At 43.6% G+C, this 22,870-nt stretch overlaps 1 protein-coding gene across 1 annotated transcript; it reads right to left on the minus strand.

The window, feature by feature from the left end:
- Positions 1-11,183: 11,183 nt before the first annotated feature.
- On the minus strand, positions 11,184-22,545 carry rps6 (ribosomal protein S6). The gene is made up of 6 exons (XM_055632760.1): positions 22,395-22,545; positions 20,744-20,875; positions 16,513-16,723; positions 14,262-14,408; positions 11,973-12,130; positions 11,184-11,325 (listed from the first exon to the last, which is right to left on the minus strand). The coding sequence occupies exons 1-6, from the start codon at positions 22,398-22,400 to the stop codon at positions 11,230-11,232; spliced, it is 750 nt and encodes a 249-aa protein (XP_055488735.1). The 5' UTR covers positions 22,401-22,545; the 3' UTR covers positions 11,184-11,229.
- Positions 22,546-22,870: the final 325 nt, after the last annotated feature.

Raw genomic sequence — 22,870 nt, forward strand, 5'->3', positions numbered from 1 at the left:
ATTACAAGTAGTTTAACTTCATATTAAGTTCTTTATTAACCACGAGGCACAGAGACTGAGAGAGGTGTGGGCTGGACCCCGAGGATCTTTATTGTAAATGTGACGAGGCTAACTGTGATTGTCTGAGTTTGATTGATGGGCAGGCTGTAAATGGAGGATGTAACGTGACAAGGGAGGCAGGAAACCTGGACTTTCAGAAAGCATTTGATAAGGTCCCACATAGGAGATTAGAGGGCAAAATTAGAGCACATGGTATTGGGGGAGAGTCCATGGATAGAGATTGGTTGGCCACAAAGTTTAAGAATACCAGGGGTAAGCCATTTGGGACCGCAGCTAGAACAATATACAAAGATTAGGAAACACTTCTTCACATAGAGTTGTGAGTCTGTGGAATTCTCTGCGTTAGTGGGCGAGTCTCTGGATACTTTCAAGAGAGAGCTAGATGGGGCTCTTAAAGATACCCCTGCCTAACCTGAAAGGACTGTCTGGGTCCTTGAATAGAGTCAAGGGAGGAGGTGTAGGGACAGGTGTTGCATTTCCTGCAGTTGCAGGGGAAGGTACCTGGAGTTGGGGGATGGTTGGTTGGGCGGGAAGGGATGAGTTAACCATGGAGTTGCGGAGGGAACGGTCTCTGAGGTAGGCGGAAAGGAGTGGAGATGGGAAGATGTGACTCATAGGATCCCATTGGGAGGTGGCGAAAATGTTGGAGGATTATGTGTTGTATGCGGCGGTTGATGGGGCGAAAGGTAAGGACTAGGGGGATTCTCCCTGTTGCGACGAGGGGGAGCTGCAGGGTACTGTGGAGACGCGTGTAAGGGCCTCATCTGTGATGGAAGAGGTGAAGCCATGTTCCTTAAAGAATGAGGATATCTTGGATGTCCTGGTATGAAGCACCTCATCTTGGGCGCTGATGGAGGCATTGGGGGTATGGGAAAGTCTTTGCAGGAAGTGAGGTTGAGATATTTGTTGCCATTGGTTGGTTTGTAATATACGTCAGGCAATAGCCTATCTCCTGCAACGGAGACGGTGAGATCAAGAAAGGGGAGGGATGTGTCAGAAATGGTCCAAGTGAATGAGTGCAGGATCATTTGGAAAGAGTATTGGTAGGTGGGGCTTAATCCTGAAGTGTAAGGCAATGCACTTTGGGAAGTCAAACGAGGATAGGACATATTCAGTAAGGGTCTAAAAGCAATATTGATGACCAGGTCCAGATTTAAATTTACATTTCCCTGAAAATGGGAACAGTAGGGTGAAGGCAGCATATAGCATACTTGCCTTCAAATGTTGGGGCATAGCATATAGTGCAAAAAAAATTGGACTTCACAAATCTCTAGATAGACTCCAGTTATCATTAGTATTGTGTGCAGTTACAATTGCCAGACTATAGGATTGTATTATGCTTCAGAGTACATTCACCAGGATGTTGCCTGGTTTAAAGGGCTTTAGTTTAGACTTTAATAATAATAATAATAATAATGATAAACTTTATTCCACACTCAAGGTCCAGACAAGGGACAACATTACATAAAAATGCATTGCATATTAAAAACATAAAGTACATATAAATTCTTAGATATATCACATAAAAGCATCATAAATTATATTATTTAAAAAAAAACACAATACATGAATTCAAATCCAGAATAAAAAGAATGATCAATGTCCTACAACGAGAACAATACCAGTGTCTCCACAACTGGGATTCGTAGCGTGTAGTGCTAAACCTTATGTTTGAGACAAGGCCACAATAATAGTAAGATTAAACGAGAACTTACCAGTTTGAAGTTTGATCTTTATTTTATGAGGAGTTACGTCGAGGGACTACGTGAAGAAGGCCGTCCAGGCGCATGCGCGTCAAACTTCAAAGCAGCGGTGTGAAATCATAGATGATATATACCGAAGCATAATAGTAAGCTACGTGATACAAACTTAACTTATCTTTGATCTTTATTAGGATGGGAGCGGAGGGCACGTTGTCCCTCGACTTACTATTTTACTTCGGAGTCACGTGAGTGACTACATGAAGATTTTAAAGCTTCTGTGATTTCAGGCCGTAGATTCAATTCCAGCGTATCACTGCATTTAGATTGACTGAGTGAAAAACAGTCAATAACATGCAACCATAACATTTGTTAATCAGTTAATGGTTTGTTTTATGATAAACATTATGTTCCATTTTAATCACTGGAAACATTTAATACTGAATCCAAACAGTACCACCAATTACACCAGGGTCTGCAATCTTTGTGGTAATATTTGTAAACATCCTTTCATTTGACCATCCTGCGGCCGTGAGGATATGGTCTATTGGAACGTCCAAATCCGATGTTGCCACCGCCCTGGTGGAATAAGATTAAAACATTTTCAGTATCAATTCCTGAATCCAATAGCACCTTATTCAGCCATCTTGAAATTGTTTGTGTTGTCACTTTTTTGTGTGGTTATTTATGGTTGATAAATAATGCGGATTCTACACCTCTAAGGTGCTTGGTGGTCTCACTGTAGTGTTTCAAATATGTAACTACACCTAATCTTTTCTGTAGGATATACTGAAAACCAATTTACACCCCGAGACTCCTGGTCTGCTCTGTTTTAGCAGGTCATAGACATAGAATGTAATTTCCTCTTCTGCCATTCCCATTCTGTCTACTCGTAACTTGTGTAAAGTTTGTACTCTTTGGGCTGAGACTAAAGCCATTATCATGACTACTTTCATAGTGATTTTGTCTAAAGACAAATTTGAGATGGGACTCCAATCCCTAAGTAATGTGAGTGCATCCCAGATTTCCGTATATCTCGGTCTGGGAGGTTTAGCATTAAAGATGCCCTTCATATACAGTGGCTTGCAAAAGTTTTCATACCCCTTGAACTTTTCCACATTTTGTCATGTTACAACCACAAACGTAAATGTATTTTATTGGGATTTTACGTGATAGACCAACACAAATTGGTGCATAATTGTGAAGTGGAAGGAAAATGATACATGGTTTTCAAATCTTTTCCCGGAACCTCTTCTGGGTGTTCCATGCGGTTGCTCGTTATAGTAATTTCTTTACAATCGACTTTTTAGTCGGGCGCCCGCTACTCTCAGACACTTTGTCTTTTTGAGTGCTTACTGCGTTGCGCTTACCATTCTTCCTCCCACTTTTCTCCATACATAAGACTTGCCTGTGTCTCTGCACGCAGTCTCCATGGAGAAAAGCAGCCTGAAATGAAAGTAAAATACTTACGTTCAGGTTTTCTTTCACTCACCGCTTGGAGGTCCGTCCTCCTACCGTGGTCGCAGCGCAATGCGTCTGACGAGATGACGCGCGTGCGCCTGGACGGCCTTCTTCATGTAGTCACTCACGTGACTCCGAAGTAAAATTATATTTTTAGTCATTTATCCTGCAGATGAATTTATAAACTTTAGAGATACAACACAGAAACAGGCCCTTTAATCCATCAAATCCAGACCGATCAGCGATCACCCCGTACACTAGCACTATCCTACTCCCTAGGGATAATTTACAATTTTACTGAAGCCAATTGACCTACAAACTTGTACGTCTATGGAATGGGAGGAAACTGGAGGACTTGGCGAAAACCCACCGAGAATGGTTGGGGGGAGGGACACAAATGGAGAAAGCTAGTAGACAGAGTGTGAGGCAGGAGGCAGAGAAGGGAAGCACTCGGACCCAAAATCTAGGGGAGGAAAAAGAAAAAGAAAAAGAAAATAAACAGAGAATAAGAGGCGGTGGGTTTCTTAAATGTGTATATTTTAATGCTAGGAGCATTGTAAGAAAGGTGGATGTGCTTAGAGCCTGGATTGACACCTGGAAGTATGATGTTGTGGCAATCAGTGAAACATGGTTGCAGGAGGGCTGTGATTGGAAACTAAATATTCCAGGATTTGTTGCTTCAGGTGTGATAGAATTGGAGGGGCAAGAGGTGGAAGTGTTGCATTGCTAGTCAGGGAAGATATTACAGCAGTGCTTTGGCAGGATAGATTCGAGGGCTCGTCGAGGGAGGCTATTTGCGTGGAACTGAGAAGTGGGAAAGGTATAGCAAAACTTATAGGGGTGTATTATAGACCGCCAAATGGGGAGTGAGAATTGGAAGAGCAAATATGTAAGGAGAGTGCAGATATTAGTAGTAAGCACAAGGTAGTGATTGTGGGAGATTTCAATTTTTCACACATAGACTGGGAAACGCATTCTGTAAATGGGCTGGATGGTTTGGAGTTTGTAAAATGTGTGCAGGATAGTTTTTTGCAGCAATACATAGAGGTACCTACTAGAGAAGGGGCAGTGCTGGCCCTCCTGTTAGGAAATGAGACAGGTCAGGTGGCGGAGGTATGCGTTGGGGAGCACTTCAGGTCCAGTGATCACAATACCATTAGTTTCAATATAATTATGGAGAGGGTCAGAACTGGACCTAGGGTTGAGATTTTTGATTAGAGACGAGATGAGATGCGAAAGGATTTAAGAGGAGTGAATTGGGTCATTTTGTTTTATGGGAAGGATGTAGAAGAGAAATGGAGGACATTTAAAGGGTAAATTTTAAGAGTACAGAATCTTTATGTCCCTGTTCGGTTGAAAGGAAATAGTAAAAATTGGAATGAGCCATGGTTTTCAAGGGAAATTGGACACGGTTCAGAAAAAGAGAGAGAGATCTACAATAATTATAGGCAGCATGGAGTAAATGAGGTGCTTGAGGAGTATAAAGAATGTAAAAAGAATCTTAAGAAAGAAATTAGAAAAGCTAAAAGAAGATATGAAGTTGCTTTGGCAAGTAAGGTGAAAGTAAATCCAAAGGGTTTCTACAGCTATATTAATAGCAAAAGGATAACGAGGGATACAATTGGTCCATTAGAGAGACAGAGTGGACAGCTATCTGCAGAGCCAAAAGAGATGGGGGAGATATTGAACAATTTCTTTTCTTCGGTATTCACCAAGGAGAAGGATATTGAATTATGTGAGGTAAGGGAAACAAGTGGAGTAGCTATGGAAACTATGAGATTCAAAGAAAAAGAAGTACTGACACTTTTGAAAAATATAAAAGTGGATAAGTCTCCAGGTCCTGACAGAATATTCCCTAGGACATTGAGGGAAGTTAGTGTAGAAATAGCAGGGGCTATGACAGAAATATTTCAAATGTCATTAGAAAAGGGAATAGTGCCCGAGCATTGGCGTACTGCGCATGTTGTTCCATTGTTTAAAAAGGGTTCTAAGAGTAAACCTAGCAATTATAGACCTGTTAGTTTGACTTCAATGGTGGGCAAATTAATGGAAAAGATACTTAGAGATAATATATATATAAGCAACTGGATACGCAGGGTCTGATTAGGAACAGTCAACATGGATTTGTGCCTGGAAGGTCATGTTTGACTAATCTTCTTGAATTTTTTGAAGAGGTTACGAGGGAAATAGATGAGGGTAAAGCAGTGGATGTTGTCTATATGGACTTTAGTAAGGCCTTTGACAAGGTTCCTCGTGGAAGGTTGGTTAAGAAGGTTCAATTGTTGGGTATTAATGCAGGTGTAGCAAGATGGATTCAACAGTGGCTGAATGGGAGATGCCAGAGGGTAATGGTGGATGGTTGTTTGTCAGGTTGGAGGCAGGTGGCTAGTGGGGTGCCTCAGGGATCGGTGTTGGGTCCACTGTTGTTTGTCATGTACATCAATGATCTGGATGATGGTGTGGTAAATTGGATTAGTAAGTATGCAGATGATACTAAGATAGGGGGTGTTGTGGATAATGAAGTAGATTTCCAAAGTTTACAGAGATATTTAGGCCATTTGGAAGAATGGGCTGAAAGATGGCAGATGGAGTTTAATGCTGAAAAGTGTGAGGTGCTATATCTTGGCAGGACAAATCAAAATAGGACGGACATGGTAAATGGTATCGAATTGAGGAATGCAGTTGAACAGAGGGATCTAGGAATAACTGTGCATAGTTCCCTGAAGGCGGAATCTAATGTAGATAGGGTGGTAAAGAAAGCTTTTGGTATGCTAGCCTTTATAAATCAGAGCATTGAGTTTAGAAGTTGGGATGTAATGTTAAAATTGTACAAGGCATTGGTGAGACCAATTCTGGAGTATGGTGTACTATTTTGGTCGCCCAATTATAGGAAGGATGTCAACAAAATAGAGAGTACAGAGGAGATTTACTACAATGTTGCCTGGGTCTCAGCAACTAAGTTACAAAGAAAGGTTGAATAATTTAGGTCTTAATTCTTTGGAGCACAGAAGGTTAAGGGGGGACTTGATGGAGGTCAGAGTTGACGTGGATAAGCTTTTCCCACTGAGAGTAGGGAAGATTCAAACAAGAGGACATTACTTCAGAATTAAGGGACAGAAGTTTAGGGGTAACATGAGGGGGAACTTCTTTACTCAGAGAGTGGTAGCTGTGTGGAATGAGCTTCCAGTGGAAGTGGCGGAGCCAGGTTAGATTTTATCATAAAAAATAAATTGGATAGGTATATGGATGGGAAAGGAATGGAGGGTGATGGTCTGAGTGCAGGTAGATGGGACTAGGGGAAAATAAATGTTCGGCACGGATTTGTAGGGCCGAGATGGCCTGTTTCTGTGCTGTAATTGTTATATGGTTATATGGTTATGGGGAGAGATTGGATAGGCGGGCTTTCTTTTGCCTGTGCCAAAGGAAGCTGAGCTAATTGTGATAAAATTACAAGAGGTGCAGATGGGCATCAAAAAGGGAGCAAAGGTTTAAAGGGAACATTTGTTAAGAGCGGTCGATATCTGGTATCAGGGCATGGGGCATATATACAATTGCTATGTTTAAGTAATTTGGGTAAACATAGGTTTATACATAGTTGTGGTGGGCTAAAGTGCCCATTTCAATGCTGCATACCACAAGATCTTTGTTTAAACCTATTTTGTGCTGCAAATTGCTTTAGGAGAAGCACCCAGTATGTTAGCTACCACGCTTATAAAGATATTTCCAAATAATAATGGATGTTTTCTCAGTTTTACGTCATATACAGACACTAAGGTGGCACATTAATAAGGCATCCTACAAATAAACAAACTAAACCAGTCATCACACTGGAATTCCATGAAGGCCTTAACAAGAGTAATGTGTACAGCTCTACCAACCAATCTTCAATAGTTATAACTTAAAATTTATAACTGCATTTATCAGGGATGAATGGTTTAGGTTTATTGTCACATGTACTGAGGTAGAGAACAAAAGTTTTGTTCTGCATGATATCAGTTCAAACTCAAGTACAATGCATACAGCAAAAGGGGAGGGGCAGAATACAAGTTCAAGTTACATTTATTGTCACATGCCCCAATTGGTACAGTGAGATTGAGTTACCATACAGCCATACGAATACACGATAGAGTTTAACATGAACATCCCCCACAGTGGAATCAACATTTCCCCACTGCGAGGGAAGGCAATAAAGTTCAGTCATCTTCACCTTTGTTCACCTGTGGTCGGGGCCTTTGAGCCCTCCGCAGTCACCGATGGTCAGGCCCTCTCGCCAAGATGATCGGACCTCCGGCATCGGAACAGAAGAACACCCTCAGCGGCTTGGAGTTTCCGAATCGACCACTTCTTACCGGGGACCGTGGCTCCTGAAGTCCACAGGCCGATATGGGCGGACATTCAACACTGGTACCCTCTGCAAAAGATCCCAGGACTCCACGATGTTAAAGTCAGTGCCGCCTGCGGTTAGAAGCTCCGCAACCACAGCTCCATGGTGTTAAAGCAGCAGGCCCAACACTCTGGAGTTCCAAGACATCATCCCGCTCCATGATGGAATTCAATGGCCAATAGATACAGGAGTAGGCTATTCGACCCTTCAAGCCAGCACTGCCATTCAATGTGATCATCCCTAATCAGTACCCCATTCCTGCCTTCTCCCCATATCCCCTGACTCCGCTATCTTTAAGAGCCCTATCTAGCTCTCTCTTGAAAGTATCCAGAGAACAGGCCTCCACCGCCCTCTGAGGCAGAGAATTCCACAGACTCACAACTCCGAAGAAGAGTTTCCTCGTCTCAGTTCTAAATGGCTTACCCCTTATTCTTAAACTGTGGTCCCTGGTTCAGGACTCCCCCAACATCAGGAACATGTTTCCTGCCTCTAGCGTGTCCAAACCCTTAATAATCTTATATGTTTCAATAAGATTCCCACTCATCCTTCTAAACTCCAGAGTATACAAGCCCAGCCATTCTCTCAGCATACGAGTCTCGTCATCCCGGGAATTAACCTTGTAAACCTACGCTGCACTCCGTAAATAACGAGTAGGTCCTTCCTCAAACTAGGGAACCAAAACTACACACAATACTCCAGGTGTGGTCTTACTAGGGCCCTGTACAACTGCAGGGCCTCTTTGCTCCTATACTCTACTCCTCTTGTTATGAAGGCCAACATGCCATTCGCTTTCTTCATTGCCTGCTGTACCTGCGTGCTTTCATTGACTGAACAAGGATCCCATTGACTTCCTTTTCCCAACTTAACACCATTTAGATAATAGAAGGGTTTCGGCCCGAAACGTTGCCTATTTCCTTCGCTCCATAGATGCTGCTGCACCCGCTGAGTTTCTCCAGCTTTTTTGTGTAACCATTTAGATTTAGATAATAATCTGTCTTCCTGATTTTGCTACCAAAATGGATAACCTCACATTTATCCACATTAAACTGCATCTGCCCACTCACCCAACCTGTCCAAGTCACCCTGCATTCTCATAGCATCCTCCTCACAGTTCACACTGCTGCCCAGCTTTGTGTCATCTGCAAATTTGCTAATGTTACTTTGAATCTCTTCATCCAAATCCTTGATGTATATAGTAAATAGCTGCAGTCCCAGCACAGAGCCGTGCGGTACCCCACTGCCTGCCATTCAGAAAGGGACCCGTTAATCCCTACTCTGTTTCCTGTCTGCCAACCACTTCTTTATCCATGTCAGCAATCTACTCCCAATACCATGTGTCCTAATTTTACCCACAAATCTCCTATGTGGGACCTTATCAAATGTTTTCTGAAAGTCCAGGCACACTACATCCACTGGCTCCCCCTTGTCCATTTTCCTAGTTACATCCTCAAAAAATTAGTCAAGCATGATTTCCCCTTCGTAAATCCATGCTGACTCGGACCGATCCCATTACAGCTATCCAATGTGCCGCTATGTCATCTTTTATAATCGACTCCAGCATCTTCCCTACCACTGATGTCAGGATAACTGGTCTATAATTCAGTTTTCTCTCTCCCGCCTTTCTGAAAAAGTGGGATAACATTGGCCACCCTCCAATCCACAGGAACTGATCCTGAATCTATAGAACATTGGAAAATTATCACCAACGCGTCCCCGATTTCTAGAGCCACTTCCTTAAGTACCCTGGGATGCAGACCATCAGGCCCTGGGGATTTATCAGCCTTCAGTCCCATCAGTCTACCCAACACCATTGGTTTTTTCTTCAGTTCCTCTGTCACCCCAGATCCTTTGTTCACTAGTACATCAGGAAGATTGATTGTGTCCTCCTTAGTGAAGACGGATCCAAAGTACCTGTTCAACTCATCTGCTATTTCCTTGTTCCCTATAATAAATTCATCTTTTTCAGTCAAGGGTCCAACTTTGGTCTTACCTAACTTTTTCCTTTTCACATAAGTAAAGCTTCTACTATTCTCCTTCATATTGTTGGCTAATTTAGTGCTGAAGCTCTGAAGAAGCTCTGAAGGAAAGGCCACGCCTATCCAGATGGTAGGCTGCCGGGGGGGGGGGGGGGGGGGGCAAAGATGCCCCTCGGAGAAGACACATCTCGACCAGGAAGTGACTGGGAAACGGCTTCCCCTTATTCCCCCCCCCCCATAAAATATACTTTGAAACCTTTAAAAACATACTTTAGATACACTAAAGATAACAAAAAGGGTGAAAGGACGGACTGCTGCTGGCGAGGCTGCCACACTCGACGCCACCCGATGGATGATTACAGCTCTCATTGTAGTGTGACAGTTGCTTAGACAAAGTCCAGCGTTCTCAACAGAGTAGAGGCAAACTGAACAGTATGGACCATTCAGAAGCCTGATAGGAAGGGAAGAAACTGTTCCCAAATCTGAGTGTACTTTCAAGCTTCTATGTTGGTGGGAGCAGGAATGACTGGAGTGAGACAAATCTTTGATTCTGTTGGATGCTTTTACAAGGCAGTGTAAAGTGTAGATGGATTCAGTGGTGGAAAGTCTGGTCTATGTAATGGATTCACAACTCTACAATTTCTTGAGGACTTGGGCAGAGCTGCTCACATACCAAGCTGGAATGCAACCCTCCAGTAAGCTTTCTATGGGTCATCTGTAGTCTGCAAATCACTGAAGATATGCCAAATCACCTCAGGAGGTAGAGGCATTTTATGCCCTTTTGGCTATTACATCAATGTGCTTGGTCCACGACCGATCGTTGTTAATATTAATGCCAAGAACTTATAGCTTTCAACCATTTCCACATCATTGATGTTGATTGGAGCATGCACTCTCTCATCATGCTGCTTGCCGTCAATAACCAGCTCCTTCATCTTGCTGACATTGAGGGAGAGGTTATTATCCTGACACAATTCACTAAGTCACCTATTGCATTCCTGGACTACCTCATTGTTTATGAATCAGCATATCACAGTGGCAGTGTCTGCAAACTTGCAGATGGAATTAGAGTTGAATTTGGCTGTTTAGCCCCGAGCACAAAATTGCAGGGAGTCAGTGCTGAGTGTTATTGTGAAAGAGGTAATGTCAACTATCGTAACGGATTGATTTCCGAGTAGGTTTATGAAGAGGCTGGAAAAGGCAGAATATTTTTTTGAGGGATCAAGTGCCCCAAAGGAGACTTTCAACATGATGGAACCCATGCCTTCATGGGAGCAGGAATGTTCTGTCCAATGGCTGGGAGTGGATTGTATCAATCATTTTTAAAAGGGATTCCCACAGGAAGTGAAATTTAAAGGATTGAACCCAGAAACCAGAACATGGCTAATCAAGAACCAACACAAAGAACAACCTCAATTTTGCTCAGTGTTTCTATGCAACATTATTTCTTCCCCGACAAAATTGGTAAATAGAAAATGATACGTTTGTGGTAACCAAGGCCACCAAGTTCTGCAATTCTGTCTTTCACAAGGGAAAGTCCAGCCGTTGACCATGGCACTGTTCAAAACTTTGATTTCAATGTACAAACAAAGAAACTAGCAAGAGGTTTCAACAAAAACTTTAATTTGTTTAAGCAAACAAATAAATGTTACTTTTGACTAGATTCAGATTTAGACGTGGAGGCCCTCAGTGAAGAAAGACGTCGCCTCTTTGCAATTTGCTCCTGGCGTTTCTCTTTAGCTTCCTGCAAAGAAATGTTAAAAAGTCAGAATTTTGACAAGTATTCTCTATCCCCTATGAATATAATTGACAATGACTGTTCCCCCTCACAGCTCCCCAATTTTTTTTAATAATTAACAAAATAAATACAGCCACAGAATTATAAAGTAAACAATAGCCAATCCTGGATCCAACAACTGATTTGTTGGATTTTCAGAGCTGAAGACCAAGGCCCACAGTTTGTAGCTAGGATCGAAGCCAATGAAATGGCTGGTCGACAGCTCAGTACGAAGATGTCAAGAATAAACAAACAGCAAATGATAAAGCGGGAAATACTTAGGGCAGACAGCATCAGCAATAAAATAGAATTAACAATTAAGATAAACGAAAGGTGAAATATCCCAAATAATTTATCTGTATAATAGTAGCCAGCCTGCAATTTCCATTTCTTTTGGTGTGGATTTCCAGCATCTGGCTTTTTTGCTTTAAATGATAAAAGGGTCGGGGGATGCAGTTGTTTGTAGAGGTATTAACCAAGTGCTGTGGTGGAGAATCCCAGCTCAAACACTATTACGCAGGACCACTAGTCGGGTTCTCACTCACTGACAAATTGGAATGTGGATTAGCAAGATGCAGAGAAGTAAGCAAATGCTCAAAGAAATCCCAACCAACCTTCATCCTCTTGGCCAGAAGTTTGGCATAATCTGCTGCAGCCTCCTTGTTTTTCTGGGTACGATGTTTCTTCAGGGCAATGCGTCTACGTTTGTGCTGCAGAACCCTGGGAGTTACCAAGCGCTGAATCTTGGGAGCTTTGGTTCTGGGCTTTTTACCTGGAAATTAAAAAACAATGCAAATTAAATACCGAAAGAAAATTGAAATAGAAACAGTTATAAAATATTAATCTAATTTAGAGTTCTAGATGTTCCTCAATTCAACTCCATTGTACAAAGTTTCTGAGTTAAATTGCAATTGGACCAAAACCGATGACGGTGCAAAAAAAACAGCAATACTTAAATAGCATGTTTTTTTTAACCTTGCCTGGATATTCTTTTAACGATAAGTAACTATGTGATGTCTCACTGAACAGCATAGAAGCATTATCAAACAACTTTGACACCCAATCTACTTAAGATTTATTAGGACAAGTGCCCAAAAGGCTAGCAATTCAGCAGTGTTTAAAGGAAAGAGGCAGAAGGAAGGTTGCAAGGTGGAATATTTAAAACGGAGAGTCCAGAAAAGTAAAAGCAGAGGATGGTAACATACAGAGAACGGGAAGATTATGGAAAGAATGAGACGTGGCTTTAAAAGCCAAAACCAAAGACAATAATCTCAAAACTCAAGACATACTGGCAGACCAGGAACCAAAGGGCTTATGTGTACAAGGACAGAAGACTGGAGATAATCAGAAATGCACCAGAATGCTCACGAGGTGACAAGGATGTCAATGTTTCAGCGGCCTCTGATAGAGCACACCATCAGGTCTCATCACAGTTCTAACTATACACCAAGTTTACAAATTGTCTGATTTAGCATGAGGCACAGAAACAGTCAGTTAAAAAGTAACCAACATTAGAGGGGAGAGTCTGTGACTTCAGTGCAACAGGGATAAGAAAGATTGCAGTGAGGTAGAGTTGATAACCACAAGCATTCCATTGCACTGAATGGACAGTAGTATTGGGGACTACGGAGACACGTGGCACATACCAGAGATGATAAAGGGAGTGAGGCCACATGCAAACTGGAGGAACAGCATCTCATATCCCACTTGGGTTGCCTGCAATCTATGGCATGAATATTGAATTCTCCAATTTTAGGTAACTTACCTTACCCCCCCCCCCCCCCCCCCCCCCCCCCCCTTCCTTCCCCCACCCTCACTTGCCAGATTTCTTTCCCTGCCCCATACCCCATTGTCCAGCCATCTTCTAGCTTTCTCAACCATCGCCCCACCTGCCCCATACCAGCTCTGAAAGGTGAAAGGTTGACCCAAAACATTACCTGCGCGTGCCTGACTGGGATTACTCCAGCACTTTGTGTCTATTTTTGATAGTCAATGGTATTACCATTGCTGAGTCTCCTATCAACATCAAAATGGCAGGCCAACCAGCCAGCACAATATGCAAAAGGAATTGGAGGGCACAATATTGCCACTTTTGATGTGGATGAAACATGTGTGAGAAGAGTAGATTAAAGGGCCTGTCCCACTGCGAGGACCCAATTTGCGAGTTTAGAAGACTTTGCGCTTGACTCAAACTCGCAGCATGTTCGACACGTGGTCCTAGGAGGTCACTGTAACTCTCCTTCATGCTCGAGGGAAGTTCCCGCACACTTGCGGCCTCAGTTTGGGCGAGTAAAATTTTTTTCCCCCCACCTTCTTTTAACTTCCTGTTCACTGCGGGTGTGAATTTCAGACAGTGCTCCCCCGCTTCCCATGGCCCCCGTCTTTGTGATGTGTTGTGTGTGTGTGTGTGTGTGTGTGTGTGTGTGTGTGTGTGTGTGTGTGTGTGTTTGTGTGTGCGCGCTACCGGTCGATCCAGCTCGAGGTTTTTCAGGCGAGTGCCCTCGAGCGTGAAGGTCGAAGACAGTTGCTGTTTCTATGCACGGCACATGGAAGTGAAGATTGAAGGGAGATCATAGAAGAACTGGGAGACACCCAAGGAGAATGCATTCAAGAGGGAGAGAGGTAGCAGCGGCAGAAGATCTTATAGGAAACAAGGGTAGAGGAATTTTGGGGTTTTACCATTTACAATTCTTCTCTTGTTAACCTTTAACTTTCTGAATAGCTATATACCAATTAAAACAGTTTACAGAATTATTTCCTTTACCACATCATCATTTGTTGCAGTGAGCAAAATATATATTTTTTAATTGCAAATCGACTTCCATAGAACCTTTCTATAGAACAATAATAGTTAAGTAACTGAGAGCAGTAATATGCAAATTACAACATAACCGTATACTGACCTTCCTTGGTTAGGGGTCTTCTCACAACATACTGGCGCACATCATCCTCCTTGGACAGATTGAACAGCTTGCGAATTTTGCTAGCTCTTTTAGGCCCAAGACGGCGGGGAACTGTATTGTCTGTTAGCCCAGGGATATCCTTCTCACCTATTCAAGAAAAATATTAAATTGTTTGTCAAACATGCCTGTATAAAGCTAAAGTATCAACAATTATTTAAAGCAAACTTTAATGTTCATCTTGCTTGAGTTCTGCTTTTATCTCCCAAAAAACATAATCCATAAAAATTCATTGCCACCATGATTGGTGTGGACATTGCAAACCCTAGCTCAAAAAATGCAATCTAAGATCACCTGACATCCCTCCAACCATTTATGCAGCATGGATTTCCAGCAAGAATCTTACAACCATTAGAATTGACCGAATTGTGTACATAAACAAAATATTACCGTGCTGGGCTATGTATGTTTGTAACGAGACCCACCCTCTACTTCCCTGACTTCTGACACCAATCACAAGCCTATCACGGCTGCTGTTCATTATTACAACAGCCATGCACCAGAAACACGGTCCATCATCTTGAAATGAAATTTCACAGCACTCGCCTATGCCTTGCAGTTTATGCCCAGCAGGTAGAGATTTTGCTGTTGCATGCTCTGAACCCCCAACACCTTGAGATGAAAACAGCAAATGCATGAGCAAGAGAAAATACATTTCTGACTCTTCCTACGTGGCCCTGGAGCTAGAGGAATACAAGGGTTAAATCAATTCAGTACGTCTCAACTTCAACAGATCTACTGTAGAAAGTATCCCGACTGGTTGCATCATAGACTGGAACGTCAATTTCAATGCACAGGGGCTCTGAAAAACTGACCGTGTTCAAACATTCCGCGCGGCAACGGCCTGCCGGCCCGCAGCAACCTCGACGCCGTACGCACCGCCTCGACGCCGTACGTCATGCGCGAACTTCATGTCACTCACTCGACCTCCGCGCGGCCCCCGCTTCTGGTTTGGTTGCGCTTGTCGCATGCTGTCGCATGCTCGTGGGACAGGGCCTTACCTCACAACAGAACATTACGGACCATCCCGTGCACTGCCATGGACTTTTTTCCTCTAATTGTGTTTTGCACTAGTGTTTGGTATTTTCTTGCTGTATTTCTTTTCACAATTTTGTGTAATGTATGATTTATATTTTTGTGTGTTTGTCTGAGTCCACTGAGTTTGTCTGTGATGCTGCTGTACGCTAGATTTTCATTGTACCTGTACCCTACTGTACTTGTGTATGACAATAAACCCAACTTGACTCAGCTCAAACAAAACCAAGAGAAAGAAGGCGGCTATGCTCTAGGGAGGGAGACACAGAAGGAAGGAAAGGAGCCTGGCAGAAGATTGCCCTGAAAGAGTGATACTTCTCAAACCACAACACCAACATAATTCACCCGTAATTGGCCACCATGACAACACAATCGTTTACACCCCACTTTGTAAGGCCACCTGCACTAAGCATAACAGAATGGTTAAAAAAAAGACATAAAGTGCGGGAGTAACTCAGCAGGTCAGGCAATGTATCAGAGTTTGAGACTCATTTCTTGTCACACGTACCGAGTTACAGTAAAAAGCTTTAAGCTGCGGAGAACATGGATAGGTGATGGTTTGGGGACAGGACAAAGCCTGGCGAGTGATAGGTGGAAACAGATGAGGATACACCTTAATCACTCCGCCTCTCCTCTCTGCCCAGTTTCTCTTTCCCCACCCCAACACCATCCATCTGAATAAGGCCCCACGCCCCAAAACATCACCTACCCATGTTCTCCAGAGATGCTGTCTGACCTGCTGACTTCCTCCTGCACGTATTCTTTTTTTTGTAGAGCAATTAAGTTTGAAGTTCATTAAAATTTAGAAATAACATTTTATACCAGCATATTTCATTGCACACAAAGCATAAAGGCAGAAGTTAAATTTGCACCTGACCATATCCCACTTTGCCTTTGTGACATCACACTCCAAAAAAATTCTCAGCTATTCTTAAGTTGCTAATACAATCTTTGATTAGCATGTGATGCTTGCTGTGATACACGTATTAGCTTGACAATATTTGCAGAATTTAAACTGATAAGAACACTTTTTGCTCAGTTGGTAATATAGAATGCAAAGAAAAATGCAGCAATATCTCAGCATAAAACAGTTGCAAATGTAACATCTATAATTGAAATTAATCTCTTCAATCTATAGTAGAATGTAAATTACTCTCACCTTTTTTAATAATAACCAGATTCAGGACACTGAGATTGGCATCAACGATGCACCCACGGACAGACTTGCGTTTACGTTCACCAGTCCTCCTTGGGCGATAGCAGGAATGACCCTTGCTGAGCAGCAGACGAACACGGCCATTAGTCAAGATACCCTGTTTCATGGGGAAGCCCTGCTTGTCATTGCCACCACTGATCCGCACAACATACCCCTGTGGAAAGAATACAGAAAATGGTTAAGTTATTTTATTTATTAATTTTGGGAACCTGACTATTGCCAGCATTTATTACCCAGGACAAAGCGGCGCTGGAGCACCCTGATTGAACTGCATCCATACTGGTGAAGATACGCATAAGTGCTCCAGGATTTGAACCCAGCAGCAAAGGAACAGTGATATTTCCAAATCAGGATAGAGCCTGGCTTGGAGGGAAAAACACTGGAAGTGTCCACATGTATCTGAAGCCCTTGTCTTTCTTGGTCGCATAGATAGCTAGTCAGTGAGGTGTTATCAGATTAATCTAGCCAGCAACTGCCATACAGGATCTAGGCAAGCTTCAACCATTGTGTACCAGTGGTGGAGAAAACGAGCATACAGAATGGTGGATGGGCCGGCTCTCAAACAAGCTACCTCGCTCGCCCTGGATGGTGTACAATTTCTGACTGTGGAGATGTTAACCAAGCAAAAAAAGAGCATATTCCATTATACTTGCACCTTCTCGGAGGCATATCACAGTATATAATTGGCACATTTTACCGTGTTCGCAGAGTCATTTAATTTTTTTAAAGTCTAGACCCAAATGTGCTCAAGGAAACCGCTCCCAAACCATGTCAGGTCAATCTCAGATTGCAGCTGAGATGAACCTGACGGCACATCCGCTGCCTCACAGCACCAGAGACCTGGGTTCAATCCTAATCCCGGGTGCTGTCTGCAGGCAGTTTGCACGTTCTCCATGACCTCATTGGTTAAGGCCATAAGTGATAGTAGATTATTATAAAGGATAGGTTAGAGTACTTAGTTCACGATTATATAGGCCGAAAAATGATAGGATTAGGCCATTCGGCCCATCAAGTCAACTCCACCATTCATTAATGTCTGATCTATCTCTCCCTCCTGACACCACTCTCCTGTCTTGAATGAATTCGAGATTCACCAGCCTCTGAATAATGACATTTCTCCTCACCCCCTTCCTAAAAGAATGTCCTTTAATTCTGACGCTATGACCTCTAGTCCTAGACTCTCCCACTGGTGGAAACATCCACTCTATCCAAGCCTTTCACTATTCTGTGTTTTAATGAGGTCCTCCCCCTCATTCTTTTAAACTCCAGCGAGTACAGGCCCAGTGCCAACAAACGCTCATCATAGGTCAGCCTACACATTCCAGGGATCATTCTTGTAAACCTCCTCTGGATCCTCTCCAGAGCCAGCTCATCCCATCTCAGATATGGTGCCCAGAAGTGCTCACAATATTCCTAATGTGGCCTCACCAGCATTACCAGAAAGAGCCCCAGCATTACATCCCTGTTTTTTGTATATAAGCCCTCTTGAAATAAATGCTAGCATTGAGTTTGCTTTCTTTACTACCAATTCAACTTGCAGATTAACTTTCTGGGAATCCTGCACCAGCATTCCTAAGACCCGTTGAACCTCCGATTTCTGGATTCTCTCCCCATTTAGAAAACCGTCTATGCCTTTATTCCTACTACCAAAATGCATAACTCCACACTTTGATAAACTAAATTCCATCTGCCTCTCCCAACCTGTCCAAGTCCTTCTGCAGAGTCCCTGCTTTCTTTACACCACCTATTTTCGTATCATCCGTAAACTTGGCCACTGTCTTAAATCCCCTTGTCCAAATCATTAATATACAACGTGAAGAATAGTGGCCCCAGTACCGACCCCGGTGGAACTCCGCTAGTCACTGGAAGCCCACCAGAAAAGGCCCCCTATATTGTCACTCTTTGCCATCTAGCTATCCATGCTGGTATCTGCCCTGTGATACCATGGATTCTTATCTTCCTTAGCAGCTTCACGTGTGGAAACTTATCAAGGGTTTTCTGAAAACAACATCTACGGACACTCTTTTGTCTGTCCTGCTATTTACTTCTTCAAATTCCATCAAATTTGTCAAGTAAGACCTTCCCTTCACAAAGCCAAGCTGACTTCAGCCTACATTATCGTGAACTTCTACGCACTCCGTAACCTCATCCTTTATAATCATCAGGAGCTCGCAGGTCACAGGTTGGTGACCTGTTTTTTCCCCGGAGCTCCTGCAACAACAGCTTCGTCCGCTGGACTGGAGGGCGGCAACTTCGACCACCCCACTGAGTTTGAACCGGCCCGTTCACGGAGCTCGGATTTAGCTTACCATCACCCGGTGGGGTCACAACATCGGAAGCCTGGATCGCCTCAGCGCAGAGGGAAAACAAGGAGGGAAGAGACAAAGACTTTTGCCTTCCATTACATTGAGGTGTCCGGTGAACTCACTGTGGTGGATGTTAAATTTGTGTTTATTGAGTGTTATTTTATTATATGTATGACTGCAAGGCAACGTGAAAGATACAATAAAGGATACTTTACTTCACTATAGTGGACTCTCACCAACCACAAAAGTCAGACTAACTGGCATACAGTTCCCACTATTCTGCTTTGCTCCCTTCTTGTGCAGCAGGGTAATACTGGCATGTATCCAATCAACTGTGACCAATCCCGTCTCTAGTGATTCTTGAAATATCAATGTTAATGCCTCTATAATCTCTAAAACCACCTCTTTCAGAACCCTGGTTTTCTTCCACATCCCAAACACGTGCTGGTTTGTAGGTTAACTGGCCTTGGTATATGCCCCTAGTATATAAGGGGTGGATGAGAATGTGGGACAACATAGAACTAGTATGAACAGGTGATCAATAATCAGCGTTGTCTTGGTGAGCCAAAGGGCCCATTTTCCATGCTGTAGCTCTAAACTAAACAAATGCCTCCTCTTGGCAATGGAGACACAACAGAAAGAAAATTCAAGATGAAATCTACTCTTATTGATGCAACAAATTGTGTAAATTAGAATTTGTTGCCACTGTAGGGAGGCATACCAATTAATACTATTTTCTCACTGGTCATTCCATTCTACAAATGAAATGTGTTAAAAACCATCAGATAAAACAAACCACACATTAGTAAAATAAAGTATGAGGCACATGATCTGCATAACTACAACTTACAACACATTTCTTCACTACCACAGAACACACCTGCCTATACCTTTCCTGAAAGTTATAGTTCACTAAACATCAGTATTATTGTCCATCAGAAACCATAACAGTACCAGTCTGAAGAGAAACGAAAAGTACCTCTTTTCAGTTAATTGGTGAGAAGGCAAAAGGCAAGCTTCAGCATCACAGAGCACCACTCTAAAGGTGACACCCAGAACATTTCCCCCTTCACAACTTTTCAAATAAGAATATTCAGCACAAGGTATTTTAACCGAGTGGCGCCAGCAATGTACCATAGCAGTCTTTCAGTCAGCAATGTATCAGAACAATCTTTGTTGCCTCGCCAACAGTCTGTCTGTCCCATCCTTCTTTGTGTTTAAATAGTATGTGTTAAATGTATGTTTTTAGTGTTCTTTAGCTTGTGTTATGTAAGGGGGGGGGAGGGGAAGGAACTTTCTCTAATCTCTTACCTCTACAGAGAAGCGATTTTTTTCCTGTATCGTATCTCCGGCCTAATATCGAGGAGTTGGCGACCTTTGCTGGAGACTGATTTTGAGAGCTCCACCATAGTCGCCATCGCAGAGCTTACCATCCCCTTGCCAGGGATTGACCTCGTAACTCCACCCATGGGTGTTTGTAGACTTAACATCACGGGGCCCGTGGTCTCTGGTTAGAGACTGAATTTGGGAATTCCAGGCAGCAGGAGCTTCGACCGCTGGCTGCGGATGGTTCGACTGCCCCGACCATGGGAGAATAAAGAGGAAGCCGATTGGACTTTTTTGCTTTACATCACAGTGAGGAATACGGGGAATCCACAGTGGTGAAAGTTTATGTTAACCTTTATGTAGTGTGTCTTGTTGCTTTTTCCCCCCCGTATGGCAGTATAATTCACATATCACTGTACTTTAATTGGTACATGTGACAATAAAAGACCTTTGAAACCGTAAAAAAGTGGACCCTCTGGTTATTATTTTAGACAAGCAGATTTGTTGCCCTTTAAATAAGTGGGCACATTACTGAGGCTCACCTTCCATTCGTCCCCCAAGCAGTCAGCGGCAACCTCAGTCGCCATACGCTTCTCGTAAAAGGTGCGCAGTTTACGTTCATCGTCCACCTCAATCAGTTTCTGGCAGCCCGTGGCCGGGAAAGAGATGTTTAACTGAAAAAAAATGGCTATTACTTTAGTCTGTGTAAACCATACACACCCAGCAGATAGATACAAAAAGCTGGAGTAACTCAGCAGGACAGGCAGCATCTCTGGAGAGAAGGAATGGGTGATGTTTCGGGTCGAGACCTTTCTTCAGTCTGATTTGTTTCTTATGTGGGGCTTTGGTCTATGCCTTACTGAAGTGCATATAGATGACATAAAAAATATTTTGTTACCTCTGAGAAATATTGCCATTTGTTTTAGACAGGGTCTACCCCTAAGAGAGGGGGATTATCTTAATCTTTGCCATTCCATATGTTGATTAAACCTGTGCCACTGAATTTTTCTAAGTGGTACTTTCCTACCACTCCTGGACCTATAATTATTTGGCTTATCTCCGGTTTAAACCAAAGATAGACACAAAAAGCTGGAGTAACTCAGCAGGACAGGAATAGGTGATGTTTCGGATCGAGACCCTTCTTCAGACAGATGGTTGTTGGCAGTTGTTTTTGTGATTGAATGTTTGAGACCAGTGGTGTATTACAAGGTGTTGAACAGGGACCTTTCTATTTATTAACAATTCACATTAACAATTTGCAGAAATAGTATTTGTAACTCATGGTTGATTTTGCTAATGATGAGGATAATCATAACCTACAGGACACTACAAATCAGTTGACAAGATGTGTAAAGAAATCGCAGTTTGATTATAGGAGAACTAATATAGTGAATATATAACAAATAAGTCTTAAACAATGCATATCAGGGCCCTAGGGAGTACTACAGTCCATCATCCCTAAAAATGTAGTACAGGTAGATTCAGCTTTACTATTGTCACATCTACTGAGGTACAGTGAAAAGCTAAAGGAGACATAAAGTTTCATTGGCCAGGGTATAGAATGAAAGGATACTATTACAAAGGTAATAGAAAACGCTATAAATTATTGGTTTTATCACAGCTAGTGCAGTTCAGGTTAACTCATTGTAAACACATGATTGTGTGGAGACCCATCATCAGCTCTCGCACCCCACCTGACACGTCGCGTTTCAGTTGTGAAACTGGATAGGCTGGGTTTGCTTCTCTTGAAACAGAGGAGGTTAACCAGGGACTTGATAAAGACATGCAGGTTTGCAGGGAATGCGAGCAGGAACGTCTACACCCAGGGTTAACATAAAGTTAACATAAAGCTGCCTGAGCGAGGCACTCAACGAGCTCAGCCCGTGGCTGGCAATGCCGGTGCCGTGATGGCCAACTGCCTGGCACTCTACGTCCCTCGCCCACGGCACCGCTCGGTCTCCCCGCCCGCCCGCCCGCCAGCCCCAGCCCGAGGCCGGCGCCAGGCCCCGCAATACGGCCTCCTCCTCCTCCTGTCTTCAGGCCCGGGGATGGCGGCTCCCCGCAATCCGCCGCCATCCGCGCCGCAACCACCGCCGGACACCGCGCCGGGGCCTGCAGACCGCGCAGAGGGGGCTCGGGTGTGGAGTGGCGCGGGTATGAGTGGGGGCCGGCGACCCGGGGGCCGGGACTCACCTTCATGCCGGAGCAGCGACCGACACCACGTCCGCGGCCGCGTCACGAAAGAGGTGGCGCCTCGGGCCCGCGCGGTCACATTCCGCCAGCTCTCGCGAGATCTCCGCCCCCCCAACCGCCAACTCTCGCGAGATCTCCGCCCCCCAACCGCCAGCTCGCGTGGTTAACAGCCCAGCGCATGCGCACTACCCTCCAAAGATCAGTGGCGGACAGTGAGCAACATGGCCAGCAGGGGCAGCACCGAGTAACTCAGCGGCTTCGGCAGCGTCCATCGAGGAGAGTAGGTGATGCTTCGGGTTGAGACCTTTATTACTTAGTTTAGTGATACAGCGTTGGCGTCCGCGCTGACCAGCGACCCCCCCACACTAGCACTATCCTACACACACACACGGGACAATTTACAATCAACCAACCAAACAATCCACAACCTATACGTCTTTGGAGTGTGTCAGTAAGCCAGAGATCCCGGAGAAAAC

Source organism: Leucoraja erinacea, chromosome 3 (genome assembly GCF_028641065.1).
Source record: "Leucoraja erinacea ecotype New England chromosome 3, Leri_hhj_1, whole genome shotgun sequence".
Lineage (NCBI taxonomy): Eukaryota > Metazoa > Chordata > Chondrichthyes > Rajiformes > Rajidae > Leucoraja > Leucoraja erinaceus.